At 39.8% G+C, this 18,444-nt stretch overlaps 1 protein-coding gene across 1 annotated transcript; it reads left to right on the top strand.

Annotated features, from left to right (window-relative positions):
* The first annotated feature begins 1,005 nt into the window (after positions 1–1,005).
* Positions 1,006–18,321, top strand: CNIH1 (cornichon family member 1). The gene is made up of 5 exons (XM_083378492.1): positions 1,006–1,228; positions 9,171–9,239; positions 14,202–14,314; positions 15,940–16,083; positions 17,487–18,321. Exons 1-5 carry the CDS (start codon positions 1,148–1,150, stop codon positions 17,512–17,514), a joined length of 435 nt encoding a protein of 144 aa, XP_083234618.1. The 5' UTR covers positions 1,006–1,147; the 3' UTR covers positions 17,515–18,321.
* Positions 18,322–18,444: the final 123 nt, after the last annotated feature.

Raw genomic sequence — 18,444 nt, 5'->3', positions numbered from 1 at the left:
TCATGTGAAGTGTTAATACCAATTTATAAAGCCTTGGTAAGGCCACACTTGGAATACTGCACCCAGTTTTGGACACCACAATGTAAAAAAGATGCTGAGACTCTAGAAAGAGTGCAGAGAAGAGCAACAAAGATGATTAGGGGACTGGACGCTAAACTATAAGGAACGGTTGCTGGAATTGGGTATATCTAGCTTAATGAAAAGAAGACATGATAGCAGTGTTCCAATATCTCATGGGCTGCCACAAAGAAGAGGGAGTCAAGCTATTCTCCAAAGCACCTGAAGGCAGGAGACGAAGGATGGAAACTAATCAAAGAGAGAAGCAGTCTAGAACTAAGGAGAAATTTCCTGACAGAACAATTAATCAGTGGAACAACCTGCCTCTAGAAGTTGTGAATTTTCCCACAATGGAAGTTTTTAAGAAAAGATTGGACAACAATTTGTCTGAAATGGATAGTGTTTCCTGTCTAAGCAGGAGTTGGACTAGATGACCTCCAAGGTCCCTTCCAACTCTTGTTATTCTATTCTATTCTATTCTATTCTATTCTATTCTATTCTATTCTATTCTATTCTATTCTATTCTATTCTATTCTATTCTATTCTATTCTATTCTATTCTTCTACTCTTCTCCGTGCTTCCTAACGGTGGGATATGCAGCTTGTACACGCCCATCGCTACAGACGTGACGCTCTCCTCGGTGCAAAAGTCCATTTAGTTCCACGTTCACCCGGGGGAACACCCGGCAAATAATGCTCTCCTTTCGATACATCCTCCTCCTCGTCGCTATTCCTCGAAAGAAGGGGAAACAGAGCGCTGAGACGCCACCTCCGTATAATTTATGTCACGCACGAAACTCACTTCCCGGGGATGCGAATAGAAAACATCTCGCCGTCGGGAGGGAGTCACGTTGCAGTTCCGCCGTCGCCCAGAAGTAGATGCCGCGGCGCGCAACTCAGGTCTGTAAAGGCGGAGGCGGCGGGCGGCTTCCCTCCTCTGTGCGCTTGCGCAGTGACGTCGAAAGCGTCTGTCGCTCCCCCCCCCCTCCGGGGCCTCTGCGGCCACCCTGAATGATCCGGCCCAGAAACTTCCGCGCGCCTCGCCGTCGGGCCGGCCTTCCTTAGTGTCAGTCGCTGCCACCGCCGCCGCCATGGCGTTCACGTTCGCTGCTTTCTGCTATATGTTGGCGCTGCTCCTCACTGCTGCGCTTATCTTCTTCGCTATATGGCATGTGAGTGCAGGAGAGCGTCCTGGTATTCCCTGGAAACCTGGGGCGGTGGACCTAAAGGGAGAGGGGGTTAAGAAGGGGTTGAAGGCAGCGGACAAGGCGGGGCTGCCCGAGGTTGAGGGGAAGCGAAGGAAGCTCCCGCTCAATTGGGTCGCGAAATTCTTCTGGAGGGTTGAACCCCGAAGTGGCCACAAATGCTGGAGGGCCGGGCATTGCAAACTGGCAGTTGGGGCGCCACGACAGAGAAGAGTCAGGCAAGGCATTGCGAGCCCCCGAATTTGTACTGTGCATCTCCTGGCCAGACCGGAGCAGGCAGGAGAGGCCAGGAGGGTTTGGGGAACGTGTGAACGCGGGCCACTGGGCGCAGCGGGCGTGAAAAGGGCGCCCTCATTGTTTTCTGCAATTATAAGGCGTGACCACATTTAAGTATGGCGTGTACAGTAGTGTCATCTCTGCATCCTTTTGTGAAACTGGAAAAAGGGCAGAAAGATATTAGTGCGTCCCGAAGCTCAAGTTACAAAAGGAGAAAGGAAGGAAGCTTGTTAGAAAGATACAGAGCTTGGGGAAAGTGAATAAGGGAAAATATTTCTTTTTTGGTGTTTTTAACACCTCAGGGAAGTTAAAAGTCTATTTAAAGATTGGCTTTATTGTTCATGTTTTTGTTTGTGGGATATTTGAAGTGGTTAAGCTTCAAAAAGATGCCATATATAGAAAATATTAAAAATTGGACAGTTAAAACTAAAAAATGAGTTCATGAACCCATAATTACGTAATTTGTGGAAGTTCATAATACAGGATACAGGTGCTCCTCAACTTAATGACCTAAACTGAGCCCAAAATTTCTGTTCCTAAGTGAGACATTTGTTAAGTGAATTTGCCCCATTTTATGACCTTTCTTGCTACAGTTAAGTGAATCACTGCAGTTGATAAGTTAGTAACAGGGTTGTTAAGTGAATCTGGCTTCCCCATTGACTTTGCTTGTCAGAAGGTTGCAAAAAGTGATCACATGACCCTGGGATGCTGCAATGATTATAATATGAACCTGTTGGCAGGCATCTGAATTTTGATCACACGATTGTGGGGATGCTGCAAAGATTATAATTGTGAAAAACGGTCATAAATCACTTTTTCCAGTGCCGTTGTAACTTTGGTCACTAAATGAACTGTTGTAAGTTGAGGACTACCTATATAGTGATCAGCCCTGTTTGGATGTCTTCAAGAGATATTCAGAAGGTTCAAGCATGTGAGTGCTATGCACAGCTTTTAAAAGATGCTTTGCTGTGAGGAGCAACAGTCATCCCTACAAACCACAGTATCAAATAGGCAGCTACCTCAATTCTGTTTGACCAGCCAAAGGGATTCCCATGTGTGTATGCCAACCGCTTTTGTAAAATGAAATGATCAGTTGAGTTGGCTCAGTCCCGTCTCACTGCTTTGTCAAAGTGGAATGATGACAAGGTTGAACTATCCCACTGAAGTAGTTCACTGCCATTCTGCACACTCCTGTTGGCTCCTGGCAATTCACAGTGGTATTTATAGGAAGCAAGAATTTGAACTCAGGTTGGGTTTTTTAGCTTGGTACATCCTTTTTTGAGGATTTGTTTGAAGAACTGGAATTGGACTGATGTATAGAATAAAGAGGAAAATATGAAAAGAGTGATAACTTGTGGGGTAAGAGACGTCATGGCTTTTGGCCAGGGACTGTTAAAGGTTATTGTGAAATAAAAGGGACTAGAATTGTAGGAGTGGAGAATCTTGGAACATATGAGATTAGATAGGGCAGACTTATTTATGAGGGGGATGGGTGGGTACATTATGCTGTACAGAATTCTAACATGCTATCTTAATAGTCTCAGGATAGAATGTATCTGGGTGCTTTTGTGTGAACATGTATTAAGGCTTTCTAGCTGAGTGTATAGGTGAAAGGTCAGAAATCTCAAACCTTTTCTCCTACAAGCCCTCTGAGACTACATAGTGTGGCCCTACCTTCTTGGCTTGGGGTAGCTACTATGTAATTACTGCTATAACATCACATTTTTCAGGGGATGTCTTTATCTACTGATCTCTCCACAACCTTGATGTATGAGAGAGGGATCTGACAACTTGTGTGTTTTAATGGCAAGTAAGGAGGGGGGGGGGGAATCTATAGTATCATCTTAAGAGCCTATAACAGGAGACATATGGTTAGGAAAATTAACCCTCACAAGGTATAAAAAAAATTATTTTATTTATTTATCAAACTTGTATGCCATCTATCTCACCAAAGGTGATTCTAAGTGGCTTAAATAAAGTTAACATTTAAAAAGTAAAAAAGAAAAATTCCTTTCTGATTTTAGATAAAATGCACAAAAATCAGTGGAGATAAAAATAGAGAGTTGTGAAAATCATAGAGAGCATCTCAAGGGAGTCTCCAATAGGAAAAAAATATACAAGCAGACTATGAGATGTATTGGTCTGTTAACTAAGATACACAATCACTGAAATTGCACAGGGAAACTATGCCCTATCAGAGACTATAAAGTTTAAAACATATTCCAAAATAAAACTAGTCTGATACAATATTTCTAGCTCACACCTGTTACGCAACTTTTAGAGATTAACTGATGGATGCAGCAAACATTTCCTGGTTGCTTCCTTGGATTTTTCAGATTTTAATAGATGACAGTTTTTAATCAGAGTCTCTGGAACAGCGTTTCTTAGTTCCTCTTCTTAGCCTCCATATGTTGCTTCTCTATTAGATTTTTAAAAACAAACACTTTTTCTCCGGAGAGGGGTAGAGACCAAGGGGAATCCCCTTTATGCATGTGCTAAGATAAACATCCTTCCCTTGGAGAATCCTGTCTGACACTGAGATGTGCACTGGAGAAGACTGCAGCTGACAGTCTGAAAGACTGAAGACAAATTGGCCTCGGCATTGACCAATGCTGTAAAATAGATAGCACGAACATTTCAATTGGATTATCTGATTGAAGAATCTACAGTGTATTCTTTTTTTCCTTTTACATAAATAAGTAAAACCAAACTTATTTTATAGACTAAATGGCATACAATAAAAATAACCAATAAAAATTCCCAGTAAGATGGCATCAACTGAAAAAAGTAAAAAAAAAAAATCCCCAAACTAAAAAGAACAAGTCTTGATAACAGTCAAAGAGAAGCATTCCTTATTCAGGCCCTGGAGGAAGAGACAATCTTTAAAGCCCCTGGTTGGGGCAACCTAACCTCTGGATAGATATTCCAGAGGATAGGTTTGGCACCAGGGTAGGCACATTTCCTGGGACCCATTACATCAGACATGTCAAACACAAGGCCCGGGGGCCGGATCCGGCCCGCGAAGTGGTTTCATGCGGCCCGCGAAGCCATCCTGGACACAGTGAGGGAACGGCCTCCACTGCCTTGGCCCTGGCCCAGAGACCCTCCTTCTGCCAGAGACCCTCAGATCTGTCCCACTCCTGCCCAGGCCCCCATAGGCACCCTTGATGCGAACCATGTAGAGCTGGCCACGCCCACCCAGTAGGCCATACGCACTCTAGCCACACCCACCCAGTAGGCCACGCCCACCCTGGCCACACCCAGCAGGCCCCCTGTGGGCAACCGCAATGCTGATGCGGCCCTCCATGAAATTGAGTTTGACACCCCTGCATTACATTATTATTTTTTCACTGATGTGACCTGGAGCATACCCTCTCTGCAGAAGCATACAAGGTGGACAGCAGTTTGAATTGCACATAGAAGGAATGAGCACATGGGTGCTATGTCCCATGGGTGTGCCATGTTGTGTCCATGCCTGTCTATGCAGTTGCATTCTAGACCAAATGCAGCTTTTGAGTGGTCAAGGTCAGTCCCATGTAGAGTATATTGCAGTAAAATGTGAGGTGATTTAAGTTAGAAATGACTGTGAAAAGGAAATCTTGGTCGAGGTAAGGGTGCAATTGGTGCAGTGGACAAATGGGTGAAGGCCCTCCTGGTTATACCTGCCACCTCCTTGAGCAGGAGCTGAGGATCAAGGAGGATTCCCAAATTGTCCCCAGTTCTGTCCGGAGAGGTGCAACCTTATCCAGAACTAAAGATGGAAAATCCCTGATACTGCAAGAGCTAAAAACCCATTGCCATTCCATTTTGGCGTAGTTGACCTTAAACCTGTTCCTCATCCAGATCTTTTTTTTTTTAATTTTAATCCCATTTATATCCCGCCCTTCTCCAAAGACTCAGGGCGGCTTACACTCTAAGCACAAATCAATATACTTAGCAATAGCCTTCATTCTATGTATATGCCTGCTTATTAGGGGTTTCGCCTCCCCCCCCCCCAAGCGGCATTATTATAAAGTCAGCTTCACAGCATCAAGGCACTGGGACATCATTTTGATGACATTGCTTGGTTGGCTTGGGATCAATATATACAACCGAGTAACTTCAGTGTATTGATGGTATTAAATTCTATATTGGTAGATTATCAAACCCAATAGTTTCATGGAGATATCATACAGGAAAAGGAGGATGATTGAGCTCTCAAATCACCACAGATAAGGGTTCAAAGGATTGCCCACCAGCACCAAGTGGAAACAACCAGAGAGAAAAAGAGAACCACTATAACACTATTTCCTAATACCCCTAGTCACCCCAGATGGATATGATGATTAATTATATAGTCATTGAGAGATTCAAGTTTCAAGTTCACACAATCTCTGTCCTGCCTCCACAAGCTCAGTCAGTGCTGTCTCAGCTTGAAACCACACTAGAAAGAAACCAGATAATCCATTTTATCTGGGGGTCTCTGAAACTGCAACCTGATCACTTTCTCAACTACTTCCCTGAGAAACAGAAGGTTGGAGGTTAGATAAAAGGTGTTCAGAACCGTTATGTCCAACAATGGCTTTTATAAGAGATGGTGTATTGCCACCTTTTTCAGGGAAGATAGCAACACTCACCACCAAATTCAGGTAAATGAGGGCAAATATGATATTATTGCCATTACGGAAATGTGGGATAAAACCCACAAATGGAACACACAGCTAAAGTCCCTAGGGAGAAGGGCAGTATAGAAATCAAATAAAACTAAACTAAACTAAAACTAAATTATTTAAAAGAAACAGACCAAACAAAAGAGGAGGTGGAGCTCTCTATATAAGAAATAACTACATCTGTATAGAAATAGAGCACAATGATGAAAACTGTCTTGAATGTATTTGGATCAATATAAAAGGGGGGGAAAATGACATTGCCATAGGTGTATACTATAGGCCGCCCAACCAAACAGAGGAAACAGATGAACTTTTTGCTAGTCAGCTAACTAAGGTATGTAGGAAGCACATCACAATAGTAATGGGGGACTTTAATTACTCTGACATCAACTGGGAGACAAACTGTGCACCAAGTGGAAGATCAAGCAGATTCCTGACAAACCTAGCAGACAACTTTGTCTCCCAAAAAGTAGAGAAGGGAACTAGGGGATTAGCCATATTGGATCTAATCCTCACAGAGATGAAATGATAGAAGGTGTTGAAGCTACAGGAACCTTGGGCAGAAGTGATCATGCAATACTGAAATTCAACATTCTGGAAGCACAAGCAATAGAACACAGTCAAACTAGAGTTTTGGACTTTAGAAGAGCTAATTTCATTAAACTTAGAGAGAGCTTGGGAAGGAGTCTATGGATGAGAATCCTAAAGGGGAAAACAACTCAAGAAGCTTGGGAAATTTTGAAAAGTGAGATAATAAAAGCCCAGTCTAGCACAATACCAACAAAGAAGAAAAATAACAAAAGAAACCAGCATGGATGCATAAAGAACTCTGATAAATTGAAAGATAAAAAGGACAAGTATAAAAAGTGGAAAGAGGGCTATGTAACTAAGGCAGAATATCAACAAATAGCCCGTGCCTGCAAAGATGAAGTGAGGAAAGCTAAGGCTCAAAATGAACTAAGGCTTGCGACCAAAATCAAAAATAAAAAGCTCCTTTCAACATGTAAAAAACAATAAAAAAGTTAAGGAAATGATTGGTCCATTAGTGGGGGAAAGTGGCAAGAAGGTGACAAGCAACAGGGAGAAAGCAGAACTATTTTAACTTGTTTTTTGCATCTGTCTTTACACAAAGGGAAAAAACAGTCCAGCCTATCAAAAACAGTGCCATAAAAACCAGACTAGAAACACAAGTTAAGATAGGCAAGAAAGTGGTAAGTGAGCACCTGTCAAGCCTAGATGAGTTCAAATCACCAGGAGCAGATGGATTACACCCCAAGGTTCTCAAAGAACTGGCAGATGTGATCTCAGAACCACTGAACTATATTTTTCAAAGATCTTGGAGCACTGGGGAATTACCAGAGGACTGGAAAAGAGCTGATGTAGTTCCCATCTTCAAAAAAGGGAAAAAAATAGATCCAGGAAACTACAGACCTGTCAGCCTGACCTCAATACCTGGGAAGATTCTAGAAAAGATGATCAAAGAACGAATCACTGAATACCTAGAGGCAAACAAAGTCATTACTAAAAGCCAACATGGGTTTGTCAAAAACAGATCATGCCAGACAAACCTTATTGCATTCTTTGACCAAGAGACAAAATTAGTGGACCAGAGGAATGCTGTGGATATAATTTACTTGGACTTCAGTAAGGCATTTGATAAAGTAGATCACAAACTACTACTTGATAAGATAGAAAAATGTGGGCTAGACAGATGGATTCGTAGCTGGCTGACCAGCCGTACTCAGTGTGTGGTCCTCAATGGAACTGTATCTACATGGAGGGAAGTGTGTAGTGGGGTGCCCCAGGGCTCTGTTCTGGGCCCAGTGCTCTTCAACATCTTCATCAATGATTTGGACGAGGGGATAGATGGGGAACTCATCAAATTTGCAGATGACACCAAGCTGGCAGGAATAGCCAATACTCCAGAAGATAGGCTTAAGATACAGAAGGATCTGGACAGACTCGAACACTGGGTGCTATCTAACAAAATGAAATTCATTGGTGAAAAAAGCAAGGTTCTACATTTAGGCAAGAAAAACCAAATGTACAGGTATAGTATAGGTGGTACCTTGCTCAATAGTAGTAACTGTGAGAGGGATCTTGGAGTCCTAGTGGATAATCACTTAAATATGAGCCAGCAGTGTGCTGCAGCTGCTAAAAAAGCCAACACAGTGCTAGGCTGCATTAACAGAGGGATAGAATCAAGATTACGTGAAGTATTAATACCATTTTACAATGCCTTGGTAAGGCCACACTTGGAATACTGCATCCAGTTTTGGTCAGCACAATGTAAAAAAAATGTTGAGACTCTAGAAAGAGTACAGAGAAGAGCAACAAAGATGATTAGGGGACTGGAGGCTAAAACATATAAGGAACAGCTGCTGGAACTATGTATGTCTAGTTTAATGAATAGAAGGACAAGAGGGGACATGATAGCAGTGTTCCAGTATCTCAGGGGTTGCCACAAAGAAGAGGGAGTCAAGCTATTCTCCAAAGCACCTGAAGGCAGGACGAAGCAACGGATGGAAACTAATCAAGGAGAGAAGCAACCTAGAATTAAGGAGAAACTTCCTGACAGTTAGAACAATTAACTAACCCCCTGCTCAGTTTCCTGCCTGAGCAGGGGGTTGGACTAGATGACCTCCAAGGTCCCTTCCTCCTCTGTCATTATCATCATCATCTCCCAAGAAATTTTAATTATTCTGGAGGTGCACGGATTTGATAATCAGGTTTTTGGGTTGCTCAATCAGAATCCAACTCCAATTCATACAATATTCAAGGCTCAGTGGGAGGCTTGGGTGCTGCTACTGTGTAGGGGGTTTGGGTGAATTCTTGAAAGTGTGCTTTGAAGAGCTTAGTTATTTATTATTACTTGGAACTGACTTTAAAGAATTTGTATTTAGAAGTTGGGCTGTTCTAAATGCTGGACTTTAGAACAGTAAGAGTTCTTATACTGTTACTTAACCATTGTAATTTTATTTTAGATTATAGCTTTTGATGAGCTGAAGACTGACTACAAGAATCCCATAGACCAGTGTAATACACTAAATCCTGTAAGTTTATATGAGACAACTTTCTTCATGAATTCCTAGTTAGTTTTGTTTTTTTGGTAAATGTATGATGATTTAACATACATACCATTTAACATGCATTTTATTTGATACTACAGTATCTAATAGATTTAAGATTTCTAGGTATAATTGTGTCCCTATACTCTTTCATACTTACCCTCACTCCCCATTCTTGAAATTCTGACTTATTTATCTGCTGGTGAACTTGTCAGTGGTCACACTAACATTCTTTCAATCTGCTTTTTACGTTTTCGGCACAAAGACAGTTGAAAAGGTTAAAAAGATTAAAAGAGTCAAAATTGCATTCAAGGTGTGTACTGCTTTTTAATTTAATGTCTTAATCCCACAGTCTCTTTGCTTTCCATTTATTAGGATCATGTCTATGACCTATGTTAACTCTTGTTTTGGTCCATGTGCCTGTTCATTTGCTTGTCTTTTGTCTGTTCAAGGATTGAAATAATTCTCTGAATTTTGCACTTGCTTAATAAGCGAGGGGGAAAACTGTTACATGCTTAAATTCTTCTACAAGAAATCAGTTACTGACAGGACATGACATCAACAATTCAATAACTTCATGTTTATTTAAATGGAAGAAATGCCATATTTTTTCCTTAATCAGAATTTGCAAATTTAATTCATGAATGATGGTTAAGTTAGAATCTTGATTAGAGCTGATACACATTTAAGGGAATTCTTAGAATTAGGGAGAAGGAATATTCTGGCTTCTTGATTTACAGTGGATTATTTGCACGGAGATAGCTCGGGAATAGTGTCTGTAGTGTAATAATAAAAATAGTACCTTTCCCTTATTGCCCACCTTGATCTTAAAAGGTAAAGGTTCCCCCGCACGTGCGTGCTAGTCGTTTCCAACTCTAGGGGCCGGTGCTCATCTTCGTTTCAAAGCCAAAGAGCCAGCGTTTGTCCAAGGACGTCTCCGTGGTCATGTGGCCGGCATGACTAGACGGCAAAGGCGCACGGAACGCTGTTACCTTCCCACTGTAGTGGTCCCTATTTTTCTACTTGCATTTTTACGTGCTTTTGAACTGCTAGGTTGGCAGAAGCTGGGATGAGTAACAGGCGCTCACTCTGTTACGCGGCACTTGGGATTTGACCCGCCAAACTGCCGATCTTCTGATCGACAAACTCAGCGTCCTAACCCACTGAGCCACCGCGTCCCACCTTGATCTTAGGGACGCTTTTTTGCAGCTTCTGCCATGGGTACGTTTAATACCACTAATTCTGTTTTTCCATGTTGTGACAAGTACAACTGTGGTTCATGAGTTATGTGCCCATTTCCAAAATGTTTAAAGTAGTCCTAATAGGTGGCAGTAGTTCTCTGACCTTGTGTGGACCTGGAAGTTAAAATAGATCTGGATTGATTAAAAAGATCTCTGAGGGAACCAGGGCTATGGTCTGAACCTGGGAAGTTGGCAGAGCATTCCAAAAGTGAGCGGCAACCATTTCTGTACTGTTGCCAAGACAATTGCATGCCCATATCTATGAAATCACCAGGAATCAAAACTGACTTGAAGATTTTATTGTAGTGTTGAATACTCTGCGGTCCCTGGGCTTTTTAGAAGGCAGAGCCAAATTCTGCACTGTCTGTATAATTGGTAAGAAGTTACTCTAATCTCCTGCATTTTTACCTGTTTAGAAAATAGCTACCATTCTCTGTTCATATTTACACCAGTAATTCTTTAGTTCTTAGAGCATTTTAGTCCAGACCAGCATTTTCCAGCTTCATATGTCTTATTCCCACATTTACTTTAAAATGTTTCTTCTGCTTGTTGACAAACTCTAACAAATTACAGAATACTTGAAAGGCTTGGAAAAGACTATTTCTTTTCATATATTTTTGACGTGGATTGACTAAATAGCATTTCTCTAGAAATTATATCAGATATCCCAGAGGTTCTGCTGAAATTGAGCCACAGGAACTGGCATTAGTGCTAAATGCAATCCAGTGAATGAAAAAAAGTATTGCGAGGTAGAGTGACTGCTAAAATATGTCTTCTAATGAAGGAAGAAGTAACATAGATAGAAGCTGTGCATGGAACAGTTTACCCTACTCAGTTCATCACTCATTTGTTGTGTGAGCGAGACAGACTTTCAATACATCTATGCATCCCCTTATCAGACTTTTAAGAAAAATATATTACCATATGCATGTTATGCTTCTCTGGGCTTTTTTGTTTAATATAGAGAGAAATTTGCTGAGAGCTTTTGAAATATTGTAACTGTGTGCCATAAATGAATCTATGTGGGAATGTAGCATCTTAAGAATATATGCAGGGAAAAGTAATAATAAAAATAAATAATTTCCAGCAAGTTAGCAGGAATCTTAGTGTAGTTTTTGATACCTTATGATTGAATTGCTAAATTATTTATTGTTTAAATAAATGACTATGATTTTTATTTTACCTTTACATGCCCTGGAGGTCTCATACACATCTGGCATAGACTTGGTTTACCTATTCATGGAATGGCTAATAACAGAACATCCCTTATCAGAAGGCAGACTAATGAGGTTATTCCTTGCCACTCTCTCTCCACCCAGATGTTCTCTGTTCTTCTGCTTTCCTTTTTTTTTTTGTTTCTGGGCAGTTGGAAATGTTTTTCACACAAAGCACTGGCCTGGCTGTTTCTGTTTTCTAAGAATGTCTTAGCAGAGTAGGCTCTCTGTAACCTTGAAAATCAAGGTATTAATTAGAGGGTTGGTGCTTTTATAGAACGCCAATGTCCTGTTTGATTTTTTTTAAAAAAATAAGGGATTCCAAAAAATACAGTATTAGAGGAGGTGGGGACTTGTGGTTCCATGGAAGGTTTGGTCTCTATAGGCATAGTGTAACCTAGTTCAGCAGAAGTGCAACTTGAATGTATTGAGTGTACACTGATTAAAGTCTGTGTTTCTTTTACACTAGATTCATTTGCTTCTGCAAATTCAGATAAAATAAGGCACATCAGATCATCAGTGGCTTTTGTTAAAATGAATAGCTGCACAGTTTTATTCAGTATAGCTGCCTATAACAGAATTTGCTATATTAGGTTTATTGAAAAAAATACCGATAGATGAATATATCAAAAAATACAAAGTGGAAATAAATTTTCTTCAGAACATAAAATCCAGGAGAAATTGAATATAGATACAGATTTTTTTCCCTACCGTATTAGCTCCTGTCTTCACACTAAATTGCTGCTGATTTTATCCATATATGTGCAACAGTTTTGGGCCTAAATTTTCCATTGCCTTTGTGTATGTACATATATTAAGGTGCACAGTGCTCTATAACTTCTGTATGCAACAGACAGAGCACTACTTGAAGAGTGAGTGAAAGCTAAAAATAGAGACGAGCAGCATACAATTTGTTCTTCCCATTCAAATGAATGGAGTATTTCATTTCCTACAGAGGTTTGAATAAAACCTGAAAGCCTTTTTCTCTCTTCTCTTCCCCTTTCCTTTCTTTATATTGTTTTATCTTTTTATTTTTTTTTATATAGAATAGAATTTAGAATTTAGAATTTCAGAGTTGGAAGGGACCTTGTAGGTCATCTAGTCCAACCCCTTGCCCAAGCAGGAGTCCCTACACCATTTCTGACAGGTGGCAGTCCAGTCTCTTCTTGAAAGCCTCCAGTCCTGAAGCACCAACAACATCTGAAGGCAGTCTGTTCCATTTGTTGATTGTTCTCACTGTCAGGAAATTTTTCCTTATTCCAGGTTGAATGTCCTTGATCAGTTTCCATCCGTTATTCCTTGTCTGGCCTTCAGGTGCTTTGGAAAATAGGTTGACACCTTCCTCTCTGTGCCAGCCCCTCAAATATTGGAACACCACTACCATGTCTTCCCTGGTCCTCTTCACTAGGCTAGCCATGCCCAGTTCCTGTAACCGTTCTTCATATGTTTTAGCTTCCCGGCCCCTAATCATCTTTGTTGCTCTTCTCTGCACTTTTTCTAGAGTCTCAACATCTTTTTTATAGTGCGGAGACCAAAATTGGTTGCAGTATTCTAGGTGTGCTCTTATGATTTTATATAATATGATAGCATGGTGATAGCAAAGTAATAGCATTTATATACCACCTTTATTATGTTTACAAATAACTCAAGGTGGTGAACATATCCAACACACTTTCCTCTTCCTGTTTTCTCCACAACAACCCAATGAAGTGAGTTGGGCTGAGATAACATGACTAGCCCAAGGTCACACAGCTGGGTTTTGCGGCTAAGGTGGGACTAGAACTCACAGTCTCCCACTTTCTAGCCTGGTGTCTTAACCACTAGACCAAACAGCTCTCTTTTTCGACCTTTTCCCAGTTGTATGAGTGTGAGGTCTGTTTGTCCCACTTTCTCTCTTTTTTTGTTCCTCCCTCTACCTTCTTGTCTTTATTTCTCCCATAAAAAGATGAGGATTGCTTTCAGCATTTTCTGACAGGCCAGACTAAATGTCAGATATATCTACATATTCTAAGAGGGTAATAATCTTTCTTTAAAAAGTGTGTAATTCAGACTTGCACATATTTTAATGGTGAGATAGCACAGTAACATTATGGAAACTTTTTCTTCTAGGCAGCTGAGGCGCTACTTGCAATTAATTAGAGATACATAAGCAGCTTTCAAAGATATCTAAATGTCATCTGTAATGTAATATGGAGACTGATAGAAATTATGTAAATCTAACATCTCCAGGATAAAACTTGGAAATTGGAAGATATGTGATAGTGCTATTATTTTAATATACCACAAATTCTGTAAGAGATTATTAAGTTTTATTCAGTTCCTCTAACATAAGTCAGTTATTATAACACAATAGATTGACCTTTTCTCCTCTGGCTTATCTAATGGTCTTCTTTTACTTCCCTCCCTTCTTGTTCCTATAAATAATGATGTTCTTATTTTAAGTGTACAAAAGTTGAAAAGAGGGTGATCTAACTATCTGTCTTCTTTTGCAGCTTGTACTTCCAGAGTATCTCATCCATGCATTCTTCTGTGTCATGTTTTTGTGTGCAACAGAATGGCTTACACTGAGTCTTAATATGCCATTACTGGCTTACCACATTTGGAGGTAATTTTGAACATAGTTTGGTAAAACTTTACTTGTGGCTTTCATTTTTGTTTTTCATGTATTGCATTCTGTATGAATTGTTCTGCAGGGATTTTCCTGTCCCTTAAATTCTCTCCCCATTCCTTACTTTTGGAAGATCCCAAGGGAAGCAAGAGAAAGATAACAGTGTGTTGCATTCTTCTGCTATATCATCATCAGAGATCAGTAGTGATCTTGTTATTATTGCTCATACTTAATACAGCTGCTTTCTGCTTTTACTCCCAAAGAAACTGATACAAAACCTAATGTTTACGCTTCCATTCAGCAACATAAAAAAGAAGAATCAGGTCAGCACATTCAGAGAGATATTACCCTTCTGCCATATATTATAAGATACTATCTCTACTACCGTATTTTCTGGCATATAAAATGACTTTTTAACCCATGAAAATCTTCTCAAAAGTCAGGGGTCGTCTTATACACCGAGTGCTGAAACTTTAGGGACAGGGCTGGCTGGAAAACCTGGAGCGGATCTCCCATTTGGTCTGCGCAGGGAAAGCGGGACCAATTGGAGAAGAAGCTGCAGCCTGTGATTTTTTACAGGCTGGGGTCTGGGCGTCTTTCCTTCTAAAGTTGAAGAGCAGCTGCAGTCTATACCAACTTGAAAGGCAGGTGGGGAATGCAGCAGCCAGAGCAGCTGCTTAGCTCTAAGGACACATTTGACTCAGGAACTGGGCTGGCTGGCTGGAAAACCTGGAGCGGATCTCCCATTTGGTCTGCACAGGGAAAGCTTTAGACTGAATTAGGAAAAGTTTAATCCACTTGCACTGTTTTATGTTTACATGTTTGATGACAAACAGCCTTATGTTTATAAGTGACAGTTTTCCTACTAAGTACCTGCATGTCATAAGCATTTGAATTAAAATTACCATATTAAAATCAAATCTGATGTTTTTTAATTTTTATTTCGTGTGCGTTGAAAGGGGTAGTCTTATACAGCGAGTATAGCCCAAACCCTATAACAGGAAATGTAGGGGGTCGTCACGCCCAGTCGTCTTATACGCCGGAAAATACGGTACTAGAAATTGCCACTTTCACATTTTTAACTGCAGAGACCATAGGATGATCGTAAAAGATGCTTCACTTAGATTTCAGATTTCACATGTTTCTTGAAACTTGTTTGAGGTTGGCCTTTTGCCCAATACAGTTTGATGTCAGAAACTGAATGTTGGCAGAGATAAACTGAACAGAGAGTTCCCATTTTAATTGTGTATATTTCATTGAGAGCTAGTTTGGTGTAGTGGTTTAGGCTCCAGGGTATAAACAGAAACTATGAGTTCTAGTCCCACCTTAGGCATGAAACCAGATAGGTGACCTTGGGCCAGTTCAGCCTAGAAAGCAGGCAATGGCAAGCCATTTCTGAAATCTTGCCAAGAAAAGTGCAGGAAGTTGTCCAGGTTGTCACCAAGAGTCAACAATGACTTGAAGGAATCATTTTTCCCCCATTAATGCTAAATCAAGGAATTTGGAATATGTGGAATAAATGACAGGATGGAAAGCACTATAAGTATGATAATAGGTGTAGTTTCTTGAAAAGTAAACTCATTTTTCCTGTGGCTTTTCAAAATACCAATTCACCTTTTCAGGTATATGAGTAGGCCTGTAATGAGTGGACCAGGACTCTATGATCCCACAACCATTATGAATGCGGATATTTTAGCATATTGTCAGAAGGAAGGGTGGTGCAAACTAGCGTTCTATCTTCTATCCTTTTTTTACTACCTATATGGGTAAGTCATCTGTTTTTAATAAAATAATGTCTTTCTGATAAGTAGTTGAACATATAGTTTAAGAAAGCTAAATAAAAATATAAAGATGCTTTTGTTGAATTTCAGCAGTGACTTTTAAAAATGCTATAAATGCTCAGGCACTTAATATTCATTTTCTTGATGCAGGGGAGTCCTAATCTGTTTGATCCCTGGGCATATTTAATGTTTTATAAGACTGTGTTATGACATTCTATAAAATGGTTCCCATGGTGAGGCTAGACAAGAATCATTTGCATACCATAATATACATTATATAATCAGTTGTATTCACCTACATTATTTTCTAAGAAAGCTCTGTGTTCCGTGAGCATCAGAGATCTAGTTATAAATACATACTAAGTTTGAGACTAGCTTCGTTTTGTTGCATGGTGGCTTCCCTAAATAAGCACAGACACAATGAATGTGGGAAGGGACCTTGATGAATGCCCAGCAGCATATTGTTTTATACCCCTGCTCTTAATTCAGCAGCTTAAGGTGGCACACCTAGTTGTTTCCTCCCATTTCCCCCCACAGCAGAAATCCTGTAACATAGATTGAGAATGGATCTGACTAGCTGGTTCTAATCCAGTACCTTAAAATATAATACCATACTGCCTCACTTTGTGTCATATTGTTGATTCAGCAGTAACGGAGATATAGAATTCCTGATTCTTTTGGAATTCCTAATCCTGGAACAAGAGCCTCACCACTGACTTTTAGAGAACAAAATATTTGTTCAGAAGTTGCTTACTAAATTGCTTTATGGAGGAAGATACTTTAGACAAAACATGCTTTGACTTTCAGAAATGAAAATAAAATTGCAGAGTAATTTAAAATATTAAGATAATTAGAATGTTTTATAATAGCTTGGGATTTGATATCAGAATAACATTAAGCATCAACAAGAGAATTAAATGAATAATTGTGTTAATGTATTCTGGAGATGTGCACCCTCTTTAATATAAAAGATGCTTGGTTGATTTCTATATTATTAAGAATAAATCCTGCAAATAAACCATTTATGATATGGTGGGAACTAGTAATTAACTTTGGTGAATCATTGGAGTTCCAATGTGGGCCACGAGCATAAATTGGGAACTGTCAATACTATTTTCAATGTATCAGCTTGGGAGAGGGAAAAACATGTCACCTTTTCTTGGCAGAAGTTCTTAATTGCTGCACTGCAATTATTATCATACTGTTGTACATACTGTTGGCTTTAGGTTTCTGTGGTAGGAGGGGTACACCAGTAGAAATGTCTGGCCATAAGCCTAGTGAGCCAAATGGTGAAGCTTAAAGGTTGGTTACTAGTTTTCCATCTCCAATGAAACAGAACAAACATTTAACAGAAATATATTTTATTCTTATTCTTCTCTTTCCAACAGCATGATTTATGTTTTGGTGAGCTCCTAAAGAATGACGTACAGCAGACTTGATTCCAGCAAAGTGCATGCAGAAAAGCCATAAAGCAAAGGATTATCTTTGAAGAAGAAACTGCTATAAAGATTTAGCTATGGAATCTGGTGATCATAGTAATAGTACAAGGAAAAGGCCTTCCTCTTCTATTGTTTTCTTCCGTCCAAAAGCATCTAGTCTTTAATATCTGATGGACAGACTTTTTCAATTGGGATATTTAAAGAATTACACGAATTACATATAAATTAATGTAACACAACTGCCACTGGCTTTTGGACAGTTTTATTCCTGCCCTCCATAAGGATCAGTTGTACCTTCAGTAAAATATGAAAAATACTGTCCTTAGCATAAGAGAGGATGTCCCCCCCCCCTTTTGTTTACCGGACTTTATAGTGGCTTATTTGGATAATGGACTTTCATCCCCCTGTCAATTGTAGTCAACATTTCTAAAACTTAGATAATCTCTGTGCGTCACGTAGATGAATACATAAATACAGCTGCAGGAAGAGTTGTAGTTCTATTTTTACTATTAGGATGTTCTCCAGTAATATGCATGGATCAACATTTTCCTATTAATATGAAACACTGAGCTTTAATTTCCCAGGCTAAATGGATGTTAGGAAAAGTAGAGCTCATTATTAACATAAAATATTGAGCTGACTATTCCTTGCTTTGGTTTTCCAGACTAGATGGATATCAGGAAAAGTATTTTTGTTTTTATTTCATATTTTAAAAAAAATTCTGCAATTGTCTCAAACTGCCATATATCTGAAACCAATTTAATAAAAAATCATTTTGAAAGTGCATGGCATATATTTTGAGTTATACATCCATAAGATTTGGCAAATTTGTTTGCTAAGCCGCACAATAAAAATCTCCAAGAGAGATTTAAATATTAATATTTCAGACATAAGTTGAGCAAGCATG

The sequence above is a fragment of the Vipera ursinii genome (genome assembly GCF_947247035.1).
Source record: "Vipera ursinii genome assembly, chromosome: 1".
NCBI classification, from domain to species: Eukaryota; Metazoa; Chordata; class Lepidosauria; order Squamata; family Viperidae; genus Vipera; species Vipera ursinii.
The sequence above is the reverse complement of the archived record's forward strand: the minus strand, read 5'-3'. Positions and strand labels throughout refer to the sequence as shown.

Coding starts and splice junctions, on each gene's coding strand:
- CNIH1 (XM_083378492.1), top strand. CDS start 1,148: ATGGCGTTCACGTTCGCTGCTTTCTGCTATATGTTGGCGCTGCTCCTC. Junction 14,315..15,939: donor CTGGCTTACCACATTTGGAG/GTAATTTTGAAC, acceptor TCACCTTTTCAG/GTATATGAGTAGGCCTGTAA. Junction 16,084..17,486: donor TTTTTTTACTACCTATATGG/GTAAGTCATCTG, acceptor TCTTTCCAACAG/CATGATTTATGTTTTGGTGA.